At 48.2% G+C, this 15,229-nt stretch overlaps 1 protein-coding gene across 3 annotated transcripts in view; it reads left to right on the plus strand.

The window, feature by feature from the left end:
- The window catches only part of LOC139554533 (ephrin type-A receptor 7-like), a 164,569-nt gene that overhangs the window by 137,393 nt on the left and 11,947 nt on the right, over positions 1-15,229 (plus strand). For 2 of the 3 annotated variants that reach the window (XM_071367396.1, XM_071367395.1), the window contains exons 6-11: positions 3,347-3,471; positions 4,568-4,790; positions 5,145-5,253; positions 10,640-10,695; positions 12,654-12,779; positions 13,166-13,351. In XM_071367396.1, the coding sequence (XP_071223497.1) occupies positions 3,347-3,471; positions 4,568-4,790; positions 5,145-5,253; positions 10,640-10,695; positions 12,654-12,779; positions 13,166-13,351 (825 nt within the window). Of the gene's footprint in view, positions 1-3,346; positions 3,472-4,567; positions 4,791-5,144; positions 5,254-8,700; positions 8,827-10,639; positions 10,696-12,653; positions 12,780-13,165; positions 13,352-15,229 lie in introns of all 3 variants that reach the window. The other variant, XM_071367397.1, reaches the window with a different exon arrangement.

Below are 15,229 nucleotides of genomic sequence, written 5' to 3' on the forward strand. Positions count from 1 at the left end.
CTCGTCTTTTTTTTGGATGTATACACACACACACGCAAGAGCGAGAGACGGGGGGGAGAGAGAGACGAGTAGAACAAAGAAACCTCTGCATGGTAAGATGGATTTATTCATTGCAGAGGCATAAACAGGGCTGTAGGGGAGAACAGAAAAAAGAGACAGAGAGATGGATGGAGGAAGGGAGAGAGAGAAAGAGGGAGGGAGATATGTCCACACACTCTCATTCTCTGCGGTGGTCCTGAGGGACTACAGCTCCACTGCCTGTCTTCGGTGATAGCGAGAAGCAGCATAGTGCACCTTTTGTTGGCTGCGTCAAGATGGACGGCATGTGAGGCTGTGGAACACAGAGGCCATTTTGTGCCAAATTGTATTCATTACCTGCAATAGAGCCACCGCCGCCACCACATCTTCTTTTGTCTGCACAATGTAGCATATATTTATACTGCACCTTGGTTGGCTGCGTGAGGATAGAATCCAACTGTGGAGGCGGGGGCCATTTTGTGCCAATCTACCTGCCTGTCGCATAGCTGTCTTTTACTATATCATGTCTTTTTATACTGCAACTTGTTGGTGGCAGACAGATGGTAGGCAGGTGCAACTGCCTATGAATCAGAAGCCGTGTTTGTGCCTGTACACCACCTGCATAGACACATGCCAGAACTGAGCCGTCAGACCACGTAGCTTAAATGCCTTCCACACCATTAAAACATCTTGGACTCCGAAATGAAAGGGATTGGATCTGTTTGTGTCAAATCCGTCCGTCTTTCCCTCCATGTCATTCTGTGGAAGCTATCTATGATGAGGGGGGGGGGGGGGGACTGTTAAAGCTGTGGTGTGGCTCATCTGTCTTGTTAGCCACAGGGTATGGTCCTGTATTACAGTGGAGTCCTGTAAGGTCGTAACCTCCGGTCTAATGCCTGTGGAAATTAGGCTCGGTCTGCCGCGGCCAATTCAGTCTCCTCTCAGCATCCATTTCCTTTCGTTCAGCCAGGGTCAGCCCAATGAACACACACCAGCTGCTTTCAGACCGGATGGGGAACTAGATATTAGTGTGTGTGTGTGTCTAGTTGTGTGAGGGGGTTCTGTGTGTGTGAACGCCGGTGCGAGATGGAATATTTTCGGGTTTGGGTATGTGCATTACTACGTTGGTCTGTGTAACTAAACCCCTGTCCTTTACAAGTGTGTGTGGGTTTTCTTCACACTCTATATTTCTGTTCTTGCAACTACACTACCAGGGTGTGTAGGTTTGAAATGTTCTCCCTTAGTGTGTTAGTGTTTTCCAAACTCAATACAAGCCTGTACTACCACCGGGTTTGGCTACGTGTCCGCAGGTAGGATTCTGTCAGATGGCGTTACCGCTGTGAGCCGGACTCATTTGAGCCTGAGTCTTGGAGCAGTTTGTCCCATGCATAATTAATCACAAAGGAATGGCAAACAATGGCCCGGAGTTGTAGACGGTAGAGCAAGTTGACACTGTGTTCTTAGTGTATCTAATTCAGCACTCGCTGCTCAAAGTAGCGCCTCTTACTCTCTCTTCGCTGACACTGTCGACGTATTTCACGTGGGATGTGTGCGCTTGCGTGTGTGTCCATGCGTCTGATTCTGCCAGTATCGGTCTGTGTGCCTGCCTATGCTTGTGTGTGTTTGTGTCTCACCATATTGTGTATGCCTGTGTGTATATGTTTGTTTGTTTGTTTACAGTGTGGTATACACTGAGTGTACAAAACATTAGGAACACCTGCTCTTTCCATGGCGTAGACTGACCAGGTGAATCCAGGTGAAAGCTATGATCCCTTATTGATGTCACTTGTTAAATCCACCAATCAGTGTAGATGAAGGGGAGGAGACAGGTTAAAGGATTTTTAAGCCTTGAGACATTTGAGACATGGCTTGTGTATGTGTGCCATTCAGAGGGTGAATGGGAAAGACAAAATATTGAATGGGGTATGGTAGTAGGTGCCAAGCGCATCGCTTTGTGTCAGGAACCGCAACGCTGCTGGGTTTTTCAGGCTCAACGGTTTCCCGCGTGTATCGAGAATGTTGAGGCGCTTCTGGGTATAGACCTCTGCTTTTACTGAGATGAGAGTAGGTGGAGATAGATACACCCCCCCCCCCCCCACACACACACACACACACACACACACACACACACACACACAGTACAAATACACACGGACACTCATAGGATTTCTTTCAGAATGCTTTGTCTTTTACCAGTCCATTTCGCTCTATTGTCTCATCATTGAGTTGCTGCCTGTGGCTGTAATTGAACAGGCTCATCCAGGCTGTGTGCAGCCCTCATTAGCTGCCAGTAAGACACAGACCAATATGAGGGATACTCCAAAAGACAAGGTCGGCTCTGGCTTTGATCCTCGCCTCAAAACGACTTCAACACCGGTTCCACTGAGAGGGAGACTGAGGCCGGGGTCACACGGGGTGTGGGTGGATGTGTGTGTGGGCCTGCATACGTGCGCGTGTGCTCGTATGTATTTGATAGAAAGGAAGTTGGAAAATCAGAGTGTGAGGGGGGTGGAAGGTGACGAGAGGTCTCGAAAGAGATTAGAAGTGAAAAGAAGCACGATTGAGGAGAAAGACATTCGGACTAATCAGAATTGACATGGGAAAGAGGTTTAGAAAGAAAGGGAGAATTGCACAAATTGAAACATGGCTCGGCAGATGGACAGAAAATACCTAGCAATGAAAATATAATGAATGTTTACTGATTATTTGCTGCTCATTAGCAATATGTTAATTGTGGTCATGACAAAAGGCTTCAACCGTACTGGTCGTTGACTGACAATGAGCTGCACTTAAGTGTTCCTTTCGAGGTTTGAGTGTCAGCTAATTTTGCCTTACCTCGTTAATGACCTCTTAATTATAGCTTGACGAGTGGGCGGAGCTTTTGGAGCATCTGTGGTAACAAGGGACGGTTTCCTGGTCACAACAGGTCATGTGATCAAGGAAGTATTTATCAAAGAATGTCTTATAGAATATCTTATAGAATGTGGAAATGTTTTTTTTACACTGTTCGTTGTCAGTGTTCATTCAACACATCTACTGGATATTATTGAGTCCGAAACAAAAAGTTCTGACCAGGACTGAGTCTGATAGGGAGAGAACATCTCCGCCCACCCTCCAGCCATCAATGAATACTGTATGGAGACCCGCTCAGCGCTAACATCATGAAACTTTTATGACTTGGATGAAGTCGTCCCAGACAGAACTTTGATAAATATATTTAATTATTTATTTTCTTCTCTCCCTTTCACCCCCACCCTCCGCTGTCCTTTCCCCTTCTCTCTTTTTCTCACATGATTCCCTCTCTTTTGGCCCGTCCTCCTCTCGACAGCGCCCTCTCTGGTGAGTGAGTTGCGTGCGGAGAAGATTGAGCAGCGCAGCCTCACCCTGATGTGGAGGGAGCCTAGCTACCCCAACAGCAGCAGCACCGAGTACGAGATCAAGTACTACGAAAAGGTAACTAAAGAAGCTTTAAACTCAGTCATTCCGTCATATACGGTCCACTCCATCGCGTTACATTTCATCTCAAATCCGCTCTGTTACACCCGTCCACTCTGTCACATTCACTCTTTAAAAGAATATATTTATATTTCCCAGACTCAACTACTCCGTTGCACTCCCTCTCAACAATACTCTCAAATCGTCACTTGGCGCACTCCCTCTTTCAACACTTCTCTCTGTCTCCCTCGCCACATCCCACTCTTTGCGCGCCGTCCGTCCATCACGTTCATCTCTGTCAATGTCGCCTATTTGCAGTCTCCACAGGGACACTCAGTACGACTGTCAATCTCTCTCTCTGTTCTCTCCATGCCATGTTTCTTCATGGACAGGTATGACCGCGTTAAAGAGCACACACCTCCAAATCCTCATTACCGTGTGACGACAAGCAAACGGCACACACACCTAAACATTGATTCAGACACGCGTGCAGACCCTAGGATTTTGGCCACCTTTAAAGCTTTGGGGAATTCTCTCCATATGTTGCTTTGATTCTGAAGGCTTTATGCACATCGTCTCACAACCTTTAACCTTTAGAATCACATAAGTCTGCTTGTGTTGTTTTACATATGGTCAGCCATACTAGTACGGTGCCCCTGGGGCAAATTAGGGTTAAGTGGCTTGCTCAAGGGCATATTGACAGATCTTTCACCTTGTCGGCTCGGGTATGCGAACCAGCATCCTCTCGGTTACCAGCCCAACGCTCTCTGAGTGATCTTATGACACGCATAGGCCCCACTCAGAATCAACCAAGTGACGGGAAAGGGATCAGTCGGAAGAGTTCATTATAATATATGTCGTTGTATCCGAACGCCGTGTGCAGTCATGCGCGCGTACATTTTACATACGGATGGTCCCCGAGATCAAACGCACTGTCCTGCCGTTGCAAGCGCCAACTGAGCTCCGGAGAACCACGGGGTTTTTTTTAAACACAGACGTGTCTTGCGACAGAGAGTATACCCGCTTGGTGCTCTAGTAGTTTTAACGTAGCAATGTTTCGACAAAACGTCTTTCAAACGTTCTTTCCTGCCACTCTCTCTCCTCCCTCCTTCAGGAACAGAAGGACAAGAGCTACTCAACGGTCAAGACGGCCGCCACCCGCATCAGCGTCAACAACCTCAAGCCTGGCACCACCTACGTCTTCCTCATTCGCCCTTTCTCCACCCCGGCCCCCTCCTCCCTCCTCTCCGCCGCAGCGTCCTCCTCTTCCTCCTCCCCCTCTCCCATCGACTACGGAGGCTACAGCGCTCCCCTGGAGCTGCAGACGCTTGGCGAACGTGAGTATGCCTATTTCTCCCTCATTTTCCTCGCTATCTTGTTCCATCGCCGCGAGGCAGCTTGGGATAGGGCCGTGTGGGCGTCCGGACAGCCCACACAATGAGGCCTCCTGTTTTCTAAAGACTGAGGTGTGTGTGTGGAGGGGGGGGTACATGCAAGGCTCCCGGATTTAGAAATCAAGCTGTGAAATGTCTCTTCTTTTTGATCTGTGATAGGGTGTCCCTTTATTGTCATCTGTGTATGTGTGTTTCAGTGTGGGAGAGTTTGTGTGTTTGTGTCCATTTATGTATGTGTGTGTATTCTCCCGTATGCCTGCTCTTAAACAATATGTGTGTGTCCGTTCCAATCCACAGTGGCGCTGGCGTCCAGTGAGCAGAACCCAGTAATCATCATCGTGGTGGTGTCTGTGGCCGCCCTCATCATGCTGCTCTCTATGGGAGTGGGCCTGCTCCTCTGGAGAAGGTACACACACACTCTCTCACTCTCACACACACACACACACACACACACACACACTGACAATATGCACGAACACACACACACATACAGCACACGCTCAAACAGATATACACCACACGCACACGCAGTAATACACACACACAACACACACATTCAGATATACTCAACGTGCACGCACACACACAAACAATTACATCTGAAGAAGGTACACCCATAATGGGGCACGCACACAATAAGCACGCACACTCCTCAACACACACACACACACACACACTCTCAGTCACGGCTCATGCCACTCCATCATAATCCTGATTACAATAATCCAATGACTAGAAGCACTCTGCCTCAAAGCATGTAATCACAATGAGAAGAGCTTTAATGCATGTTCAATCAGCTCAGCTCAGAGCCACTGTAATATAGAGCATTAGCAAGGCTCTTTAGATTGGCAATGCTAAATGGTTGTATCGTTTCCAGGATTTAAATTAGACTCATCCTCTTTGTCTTGTGCTCTTACTTTTGTCATTCGACCATAGTTTTGTGTACATTATTTATAGTTGTCATGCACAATTGAGTACTTTCACTATGGTTACCAATGGTTACCAGAGTAGTAACTACACAACTTAAGGGCAACTCCATGTTGTTGCCAAGAAGTTTTGCCAAAAATGGCATTGTGTGCACAGAAGTCCTGTGTGTTTTATTCAGTTGAGTGGAGAGATGGAAGGTGGTTCTCTGCCATTTCAGCTCTGTGCACTTTGACATCTGTCTACGTCTATAGAAAACCCAACTCACACGCCCACACACACTCCCCCGCGCTCTCACACACTCCATCACACATGCTCCAGCGTGTTGGCATTCAGACTCCACACTCCCACGCAGACACACACAATTATACACACACACACACATACACACACACACAAACGGCCGCAATCAGATCTTACATTTGCGTTTGACCCATTTGGCCGACACTCTTGTACAGAGCCAATCACAGTCAGTGCATCTAATACGGAGGCAATTAGAATGTTAGTCTAAGATAGTAACATATGACACACACACACACTCTCTCTTTCCCTCACACACACACAGCAATGTACACACTCAGTCGCTGACTTATCACCCAGTATATTTGTGTAGAATAGATGTCCGACTATACAAACCCTCTATTTTCTTCAATTTGTCTCCTACTCCACATTAATCTGGGAGATGGGATTAGATGGAGTGTGAAATAGCTTCCATTCATTCATTCACACCAACACAATACGCTGAGGACGCACAGGGACTGTCAATCACACACACGCTTATTGCGCACACACTCACCCATACACGCGCACACACTCGTTCACACACTCACCCATACACGCGCACACACTCGTTCACACACTCACCCAAACACGCGCACACACTCGTTCACACACTCACCCGTACACGCGCACACACTCGTTCACACACTCACCCATACACGCGCACACACTCGTTCACACACTCACCCATACACGCGCGCGCGCACACTCACCCATACACGCGCGCGCGCACACTCACCCATACACGCGCGCGCGCACACTCACCCATACACGCGCGCGCGCACACTCACCCATACACGCGCGCGCGCACACACTCACCCATACACGCGCGCGCGCACACACTCACCCATACACGCGCGCGCGCACACTCACCCATACACGCGCGCGCGCACACTCACCCATACACGCGCGCGCGCACACTCACCCATACACGCGCGCGCGCACACTCACCCATACACGCGCGCGCGCACACTCACCCATACACGCGCGCACACATTCACCCATACATGCGCACACACACTCACCCATACACACGCGCACACACACGCACACAAGGATATGTTGCACACACTGGCCAATTACACCTTCACACCGACATGCTTTAAATGGCTAATGGACCCCACACACACTCGCTCAGATACATACTGTAACTTATTGACCCATACACACGGACCCAATCCTGCGGACACGCCCCCATGACCAGTGTGAACCAATTGACCTTCATTGAGAATGGATCTATTCGAAACTGCTCATCCCAGAATGCTTGCGTCGTTCATCAGTCTATGAGAATATGGCTATTAGCCGGCTCTTCTCATCCTCAGACCCAGGCAGGTGGGTTGATGCCTCAATTACCATGCTTTCATGTTTGCAAATATGGCTGACCTCTGATATCACCGCAGGGCTACAATTACAGATGATCTGCTCTCTCTCTCACACACACACACACACACACAGATTATCTCCACTTGAATGAAATGCCCCTGTCAGATCAGGCAGTTTGAAATTGTGTCTGGGGTCGGCTAGATGTGTTTTGCCTGGAGGTTATATGGTACGTATATGAATCTCACCCATCTTTCCTGTCCCTCTTCCTCCCTTCCTCTTAGAGACCTCGTTACGAGTTATGGACACATTACTGGAACACTCACACACACACGTAGCGTGAGAGGGAGACATTGTTATAGCCATGCACATACTGACACTGACGTACACAGTGATTGCCACACTGCATATAGAAAGTCCCTTTCCTACTTTAGTTTACATGAACAGACAGATGCAACACACACACATTTCGTTCCTGCTTGACAGAGTTTGACAGTGCCAAGGTTACAGGGCAGCAGCAGCCCCTAATCTCTCCAGGAAGTTCAGGCTTGGCTGGTCAGAGAACTGATTGTTTACCCTTTGCTGCCTCCGGACAGACACTGTTGGTTACACGGTCAGCGGAGAGGGGGACGGAGGGAGATAAATAAATATAGTAGGAAGGAAAGAAAGAATGGTGTAGGTGGAAAGCCATTGCGTAAGTGTGTGGACTATGACCCAATCCTAGGAGGGGTGGATGAGACGGAAATAAAGAGAGAGAGAAAGAGGCTCAGTCCCTTGTCACACTTGCTGCACGCCTGGTACACACCAGTGCTTTCCAATCAGTGTTCTCCTCCAATGGGCAGCAAACTACTCCATTTTGGATCTGCCCCCTATGCTCCGCTACTTTCCTTTCGAGTTCCCCTTTTTGTTTTTCTCACTTCCTCCTTGTCCCCTCACTCCCTCAGCCTAGCTCCCCTCGTTCTCTTTTATGTCCGTACATGTGAGGCTCTCTATGCTCATCACAAGGTGAATCCCAATACTCTAAAATGGCCTCCTCTACAGAGTTTGGCCCTTATGTTGTCAGACTACATATCAGTCTAATGTGCTACTCACTGGAAGAGATAAAATAGCTATTTTTGCCAATAATTTTTTTTTGCCAAACTCTTCGGTGTATCTAGGCTCTGGGTGAAAGCACCATGCATACCTTCTGGTTTACATCCAGGCTGTCCTATGACATCAAACGGAAAGGAAGCCATTTCAGAGATTTGGGGGGCACCACCTGTCCTGTAGCCAATGAGGAGAGAGGTTGTGATTTAGCCCCGCCCCCCTGCCCTTCTTCTCTTCTACCCAGCAGTCTCTCGTCCAGCTCCTCCAACATAGCTCCTACTAGCGTGGTGCTGCTCTCCACCTCCTTCTCCGCTCTTCCTCCTCCTCCTCTTCCTCCTCTTTCTCCCTACACGCAGCTGTCAACCCCCAGGTACAGGCATGTCTGCACTCCTCCCTCTCCCCTGCTCCTCCCTCTTTCCTTTCTTCCCTTTACCCTTTTCTTTGGTAATATTCCTCCGCTCTTTCTCCCTCATTCTTTTCCTGCCTGACCCGGTCCAACTCCACCGCCCCAGTCTAGACAGAGAGATGATGAAACAGTGACTCCTTGTGTGTGTACTTTAATGTGTATGCTATGTTGATGTGTATTGGGGTGCTAAACAGGGGTCATCTGGAAAAGAGACCTGGGTCTCAGCATTGACTCCCTGTCAAAATAAAGGTTAAATAAATAAAGGTTTAAAAAAAAAATTTTAAAAAAATGACCTTGGGCCTGGTTCCATTCGGATCCGTCTTCCCATTTGGATTTCACAGATGACAATTGATACGTTATGGTGGAGGGCTAGGTGGAGCTTACACCTGTCCATGCTTTCAGACCTGTGAAAGCTGCAGGTATAGGGGCTAGGGGCTGAAATGGTACCAGGCTGTAGTATGCCCTTTGCGCTCTTGCCCTCGCTCTCTCTCTGCATGTGTCTGCTGGTTGGCCCTGACAGATTGGCCCTAAAGGCTGGTTGTCTTATTCTTCCCCACTCCTCTCTCTCTCGTCCTGCAGTTTAAGAGTCTGTGTGTGTGTGTGTGTCAGCCTCCCCTCCAAACCTGTCTTTCCCATCGCACCGTGTGTGCATGCACTGGTGATATGGCTTGACGTGCGCATTAACGCACATGAACAGACACAAACAAGGACACGCACACAGACAGCGCATGCACACATGAACAGACGCACGCATTAACAAGCGCACGCACACACACACACACGGCAGACAGCCAGACGCACATACACGGACATGCATTCTCACAGCAGACATACACACTAATGCACAGTTGCGATCACACTAAAACAATGATGTGCGCTCACACTCCTCTTGTATATTGTACACCACAGGCGGCTGGTGGCGCCTTAAATGGGGAGGATGGGCTCGTAGTAATGGCTGGAATGGTATCAAACATACCATTCCATTCACTCCATTCCAGCCATTATTATGAGACGTCCTCCCCTCACCAGCCTCCTGTAAGTTTATTATATGTTTATGCACATATTTAGCCTTTAGCTCTATTTGACCCTGTGCCTTTCTTTTGTTTCAAACTGGTTGTGAATTAGAGACAACTCAATCGCTGAATGCTTCTTCACGGCCTGTAATGAATGTCCCTGCTTCCGACTCGGACTCGAATTGTAGCACTTCATCAAGGCCTCTTGTCCTCATCTCAAATTCCCATGTGCATGGTGGCCAAACAGAATGCCTGGCTCTGGCTGTCCCCATGCAGTTCTTAATGTCTCACTCTGGTGGTCTTAAGAGCAAGGCCCTGAACTCTCTCTCTCTCCAGTTGGAAAGCTCCACCAATTAGACAGCCTCTCTGTACTACTACTTTAGGATCCTCTGTGGAGGCACAGGATGAGCTATGTGAGAGGAAGTGTGTACAGCTCATTAGAACAGTTGGAAGAGTGTGTGTTATGGGTTGGGGGGGGGGGGTATTTATGCAGAAGTGTGTGTGCGTGTGGAAATGTGCGAACTATGAAGGTACGCCCATGTGCAGGTTTGATTTCCACAGGAGATGCCCGGTTTCAGAAGTGAGTTTTGTCCAACCAGTTCCACTGAACAACAGGGGGGGGGCTCGATCAATGATCCAAGTTCCAATTCACTGAGGTCCAGAAACCTATTGTTCTCATTTTAAGAGGAATTGAAGACTTGTATCATCTATTTTTTTTATATAGCTAGTGATGTTTTATATCTCTGTTTGTTCCCTCTCTGCAGACAGTGTAGATACAGCAAGGCCAGTCAAGAGGGAGACGAAGAGCTCTACTTCCAATGTGAGTAACTGTGGCGACACACACACACTCCCTCTCTCTGTGTGTGTGTGTCTGAGAGATTACTTGTGAAGTATTAACTTGTGCATGGCCATTAATACTTAATTCCATGTGCGTGCTTAGGATACACTGAGCACACTGTTACAGTCCGTTGGATGGTGTGTGAGGCGGAATGTGATGGAGAGAGATTTAAATAAATAGGGAGGGAGGAGGATGAGGGGGGGTGGGGAGAAGGGAATTGATAGCTGGAACAAAGACAACGAAGGAGAAATAAGGATACGGAGTGGGCCAGCCAGATGATTTGCCGTCCCCCGACTAGGAATGATTTGACTGTTTCCCATGTCTGTTTTTCCACCAACCATTTTGAAGGACTTTGTTGTGGGCTGTTTGACATTTTTCCTGTGTGTGTGTGTGTGTGTGTGTGTGTGTGTGTGTGTGTGTGTGTGTGTGTGTGTGTGTGTGTGTGTGTGTGTGTGTGTGTGTGTGTGTGTGTGTGTGTGTGTGTGTGTGTGTGTGTGTGTGTGCGCGCGCACTTGTATCGTGTCTGTCTGTGTGCAGGTGTCTGTGCTTGTATGCTTGTGTGCGTGTGTACGCTTGGTGAATAATGAGCTGCAGCCATGTGGCTGGGAATGAAATCTGCTCAAACAAGGACACGCCAGCAGCTGACGAGCTCACACACACTCACACACTTTCTCTGAGACGTGCACAAATGCGGGCAGACATCTGCGCACACTTAAAGCGTGTAAACACAGACACACACAAGCATACACATACACACTTCCCCCGCCTTCCCGTTGACAACGCTACTTATTCAATCTCTGGGGTGCCCCTGTATATTGCTGCCCACAGTTAGACTGTGCTGTGTGAATGACATGAAGCCGTGTGCGTGTATTTCTTGTGCAGTCATGCAGTCTTAAGATCCATTCATTTCCCCTCAATCGCTTGTGGCAAAGACACGGTTAACCGTGAAACAAATCAGCCACACAAAAAGCCCAAGCAGAGAGAGAAGGAGCAAGAGCAGAATGAATCAAGACTGCTGCTGGCCTACTTTAAATAAAAGTAATAACTCCTCCGCTGAGCTATTGTTTTGTGTGGTTAAAAAACCCATTGCTCGGGAAAAAGAGGGTCTTCGATCCTTCCACTCAACACAGGCCAGCTGGAATGGAGAAGCTTTCATTTGCTCTGCAATCAGACTTTTGTGTGTGTGTGCGTGCGTGCGTGTGTGTGATCAATAAGCCGTTATGAAACAGTGAGTCGAGACCTGGTCGATTTAGAGTTGTAATCACATTTCAGAACCAGTCTGGCCCCAAAGGCTTCTGGGATGGCCCGGAACATTCACAATGGAGTACAGGTTAGAAGGCAAGAGTTCACAAGGCAGACATTTAGTGTGAGTTCACAGGACAGACATTTAGTGTGAGTTCACAGATACGTGTGGGATAGGAACTGAATATCACCTCCTTTGATGCAGGTAGAGTTTTTAGGTTTCTGTTTGTAAAATAAACTCTCCTAGCAAAGTGACACACTCAGGCTTTTACCTCAGCATTTCCTGTCAATTATTCCCGACCCTAGTTTCTAGTGAAGATGATTAGCTTTTTTCTCAACGGTTCTGAAGTCTAAGACACAAACCCTTTAAGCTGAGCTACTCTGTCTCGAGGAAATGTGCGATGCACAAGTAAGACATTCAGTTAGTGATGTGGTCGATTCCCTTTTTCCTTACGTTTTTTTTTTTTTCCCAACCAGTTCAATGGCTGAGAAAAGGGCGACGAGACAAAGCGACGTATTCAAATGTTAAAACACCACCCGTACGGTAGTTGTCAAATGAAAGACTACGCTACGGATTCCCACTCGTGTCGTGATCTATTTTCGCGTGCCTTAGTAGTGTTGAATACGGATGTGTGATTCTGTGGTGTTGCGGTAGATTGTGCAGGTTGTAATATTATGTGACTGTCTGTGTCCCACAGTTAAGATCCCGACCCGGAGGACCTACATAGACCCAGAGACATGTGAGGACCTGGTGCAGGCTGTCCTCGCCTTTGCCAAAGAGCTCGACAACTCCAGCATCAAGATAGAGAGAATCGTGCACACAGGTACTGAGACAGTGCTTTGGCGTTCATATACTCTCATATTCTCTTTCTTTGTGCTTCCGTCTTTTTCTTTGCCAATTTTCACTCCTCCTTGTTTGCCCTGTCTTTGTCTCCTTTTCTGTCTCTCCCCCCCGCTCTTTCTCTCTCTCGCTCGCTCTCTCTCCTCCGCTCTCTCTCTCCTCCGCTCTCTCTCTCCTCCGCTATCTCTCTCTCCTCTGCTCACTCTCTCTCTCTCTCCCCCGCTCTCTATCTCTCTCTCCCCCGCTCTCTCTCTCTCACACTCACTCACCCCCCCGCTCTCTCTCTCTCACACTCACTCACCCCCAACTCTCTGGTAAACCAGTACTGTAGTCCACTATCTAACCCTCTCTCTGTGTCTCCACCTGCAGGTGACTTTGGGGAGGTGTGTCGTGGCTGTCTCAAGCTGCCCAGTAAGCGGGAGCTTCCTGTGGCCATCAAGGCGCTGAGGGCCGGCTGCTCAGAGAAACAGAGGCGCTCCTTCCTCAGCGAGGCAGGGATACTGGGACAGTTTGACCACTCCAACATTGTCCGTCTGGAGGGGGTCATCACCAGCGGTGAGCTAGTTACCTAAATCACAAATTAACCCCTAGCCACTACGCACTTACAGTGCATTTGGAAAGTATTCAGACCCCATCCCCTTTTCCACATTTTGTCACGTTACAGCCTTATTCTAAAATTGATGACATTTCGAAAACAGGTTTTTAGAAATGTTTGCAAATGTATTAAAAATTAAAAACTGCAATATCTTATTAACATTAGTATTTGGGCCCTTTGCTATGAGACTCAAAATTGAGCTCAGGTGTATCCTGTTTCCGTTGATCATCCTTGAGATGTTTCTACAACTTGATTGAAGTCCACCTGTGGTAAATTCAATTGACTGAACATGATTTGGAAAGGCACACACCTGTCTATATAAGGTCCCACAGTTGGCAGTGCATGTCAGAGCAAAGACCAAGCTATGAGGTCGAAGGAATTGTCCGTAGAGCTCAGAGACAGGATTGTGTCGAGGCACAGATCTGGGGAAGGGTACCAACACATTTCTGCAGCATTGAAGGTCCCCAAGAACACAGTGGCCTCCATCCTTCTTAAATAAAATACGTTTTGAACCACCAAGACTCTTCCTAGAGCTGCCCGGACAAACTGAGCAATTGGGCGAGAAGGGCCTTGGTCAGGGAGGTGACCAAGTACCTGATGGTCACTCTGACAGAGCCCCAGAGTTCCTCTGTGGAGATGGGAGAACCTTCCAGAAGGACAACCATCTCTGCAGCACTCCACCAATCAGGCCTTTTATGGTAGAGTGTCCAGGCAGAAGCCACTCCTCAGTAAAAGGCACATGACAGCCCACTTGGAGTTTGCCAAAAAGCACCTAAAGGACTCACAGACCATGAGAAACAAGATTCTCTGGTCTGATGAAACCAAGGTTGAACTCTTTGGCCTGAATGCCAATGTGTCACGTCTGGAGGAAAGCATGGTGGTGGCAGCATCATGCTGTGGGGTGAAGGTTCACCTTCCAACAGGACAACGACCCTAAGCACACAGCCAAGACAACGCAGGAGTGGCTTTGGGACAAGTCTCTGAATGTCCTTGAGTGGCCCACCCGGACTTGAACCTGATCAAACATCTCTGGAGAGACCTGAAAATAGCTGTGGAGTGACGCTCCCCATCCAACCTGACAGAGCTTGAGAGGATCTGCAGAGAAGAACTCCCCAAATACAGATGTGCCAAGCTTGTAGCGTCATACCCAAGAAGACTCGAGGCTGTAATCGCTGCCAAAGGTGCTTCAACAAAGTACTGAGTACAGGGTCTGAATACGTATGGAAATGTGATATTTACATTTATTTATTTTTAATACATTTCCTAAAATAAAAATGTTTTTACTTTGTCATTGTGTGGATTGATGAGGGGAGAAAAAACTATTGATTCCATTTTAGAATAAGGCTGTAACGTAAACATGGTGGGAAAAGTCAAGGGGTCTGAATACTTTCCGAATGCGCATACACCTAGCTCCTGTTTACTATGCTTTATAGGGGGTGCCTGTCTGACAAACTAAACACATCTCCTCCACCACAAAACAGAACGGACAAACCCCATACGATTAACTACGTGACACAGACAGCAGTTGAGGTCCAGCAGGGAAGGAAGGGATGGAAAAAGGAGAGGATGAAGTATAATGTCAATGGAGAAAGGTAGGCGAGGTTTAGAGCGTTTCAGAGGGCTACTGTAGAAGGGCGAGGTGCGTGTGAGTCAGGTGAGGAAGAACCAGGGTAGGGAGGGATGGGATTGGATGGGAGCAGTGCCTGCCTGGCTGAGCACACACTGTCTGCAGCAGATGTGCTGGATACGGTAATTGGTGCTAGAGACACAGCGGGATTCTGAAATGCACTTTTGCACACACCCCACCGCCTCACACGCGGGCGTGCACACACACTCGT

Source organism: Salvelinus alpinus, chromosome 26 (genome assembly GCF_045679555.1).
Source record: "Salvelinus alpinus chromosome 26, SLU_Salpinus.1, whole genome shotgun sequence".
Classification (NCBI taxonomy): domain Eukaryota; kingdom Metazoa; phylum Chordata; class Actinopteri; order Salmoniformes; family Salmonidae; genus Salvelinus; species Salvelinus alpinus.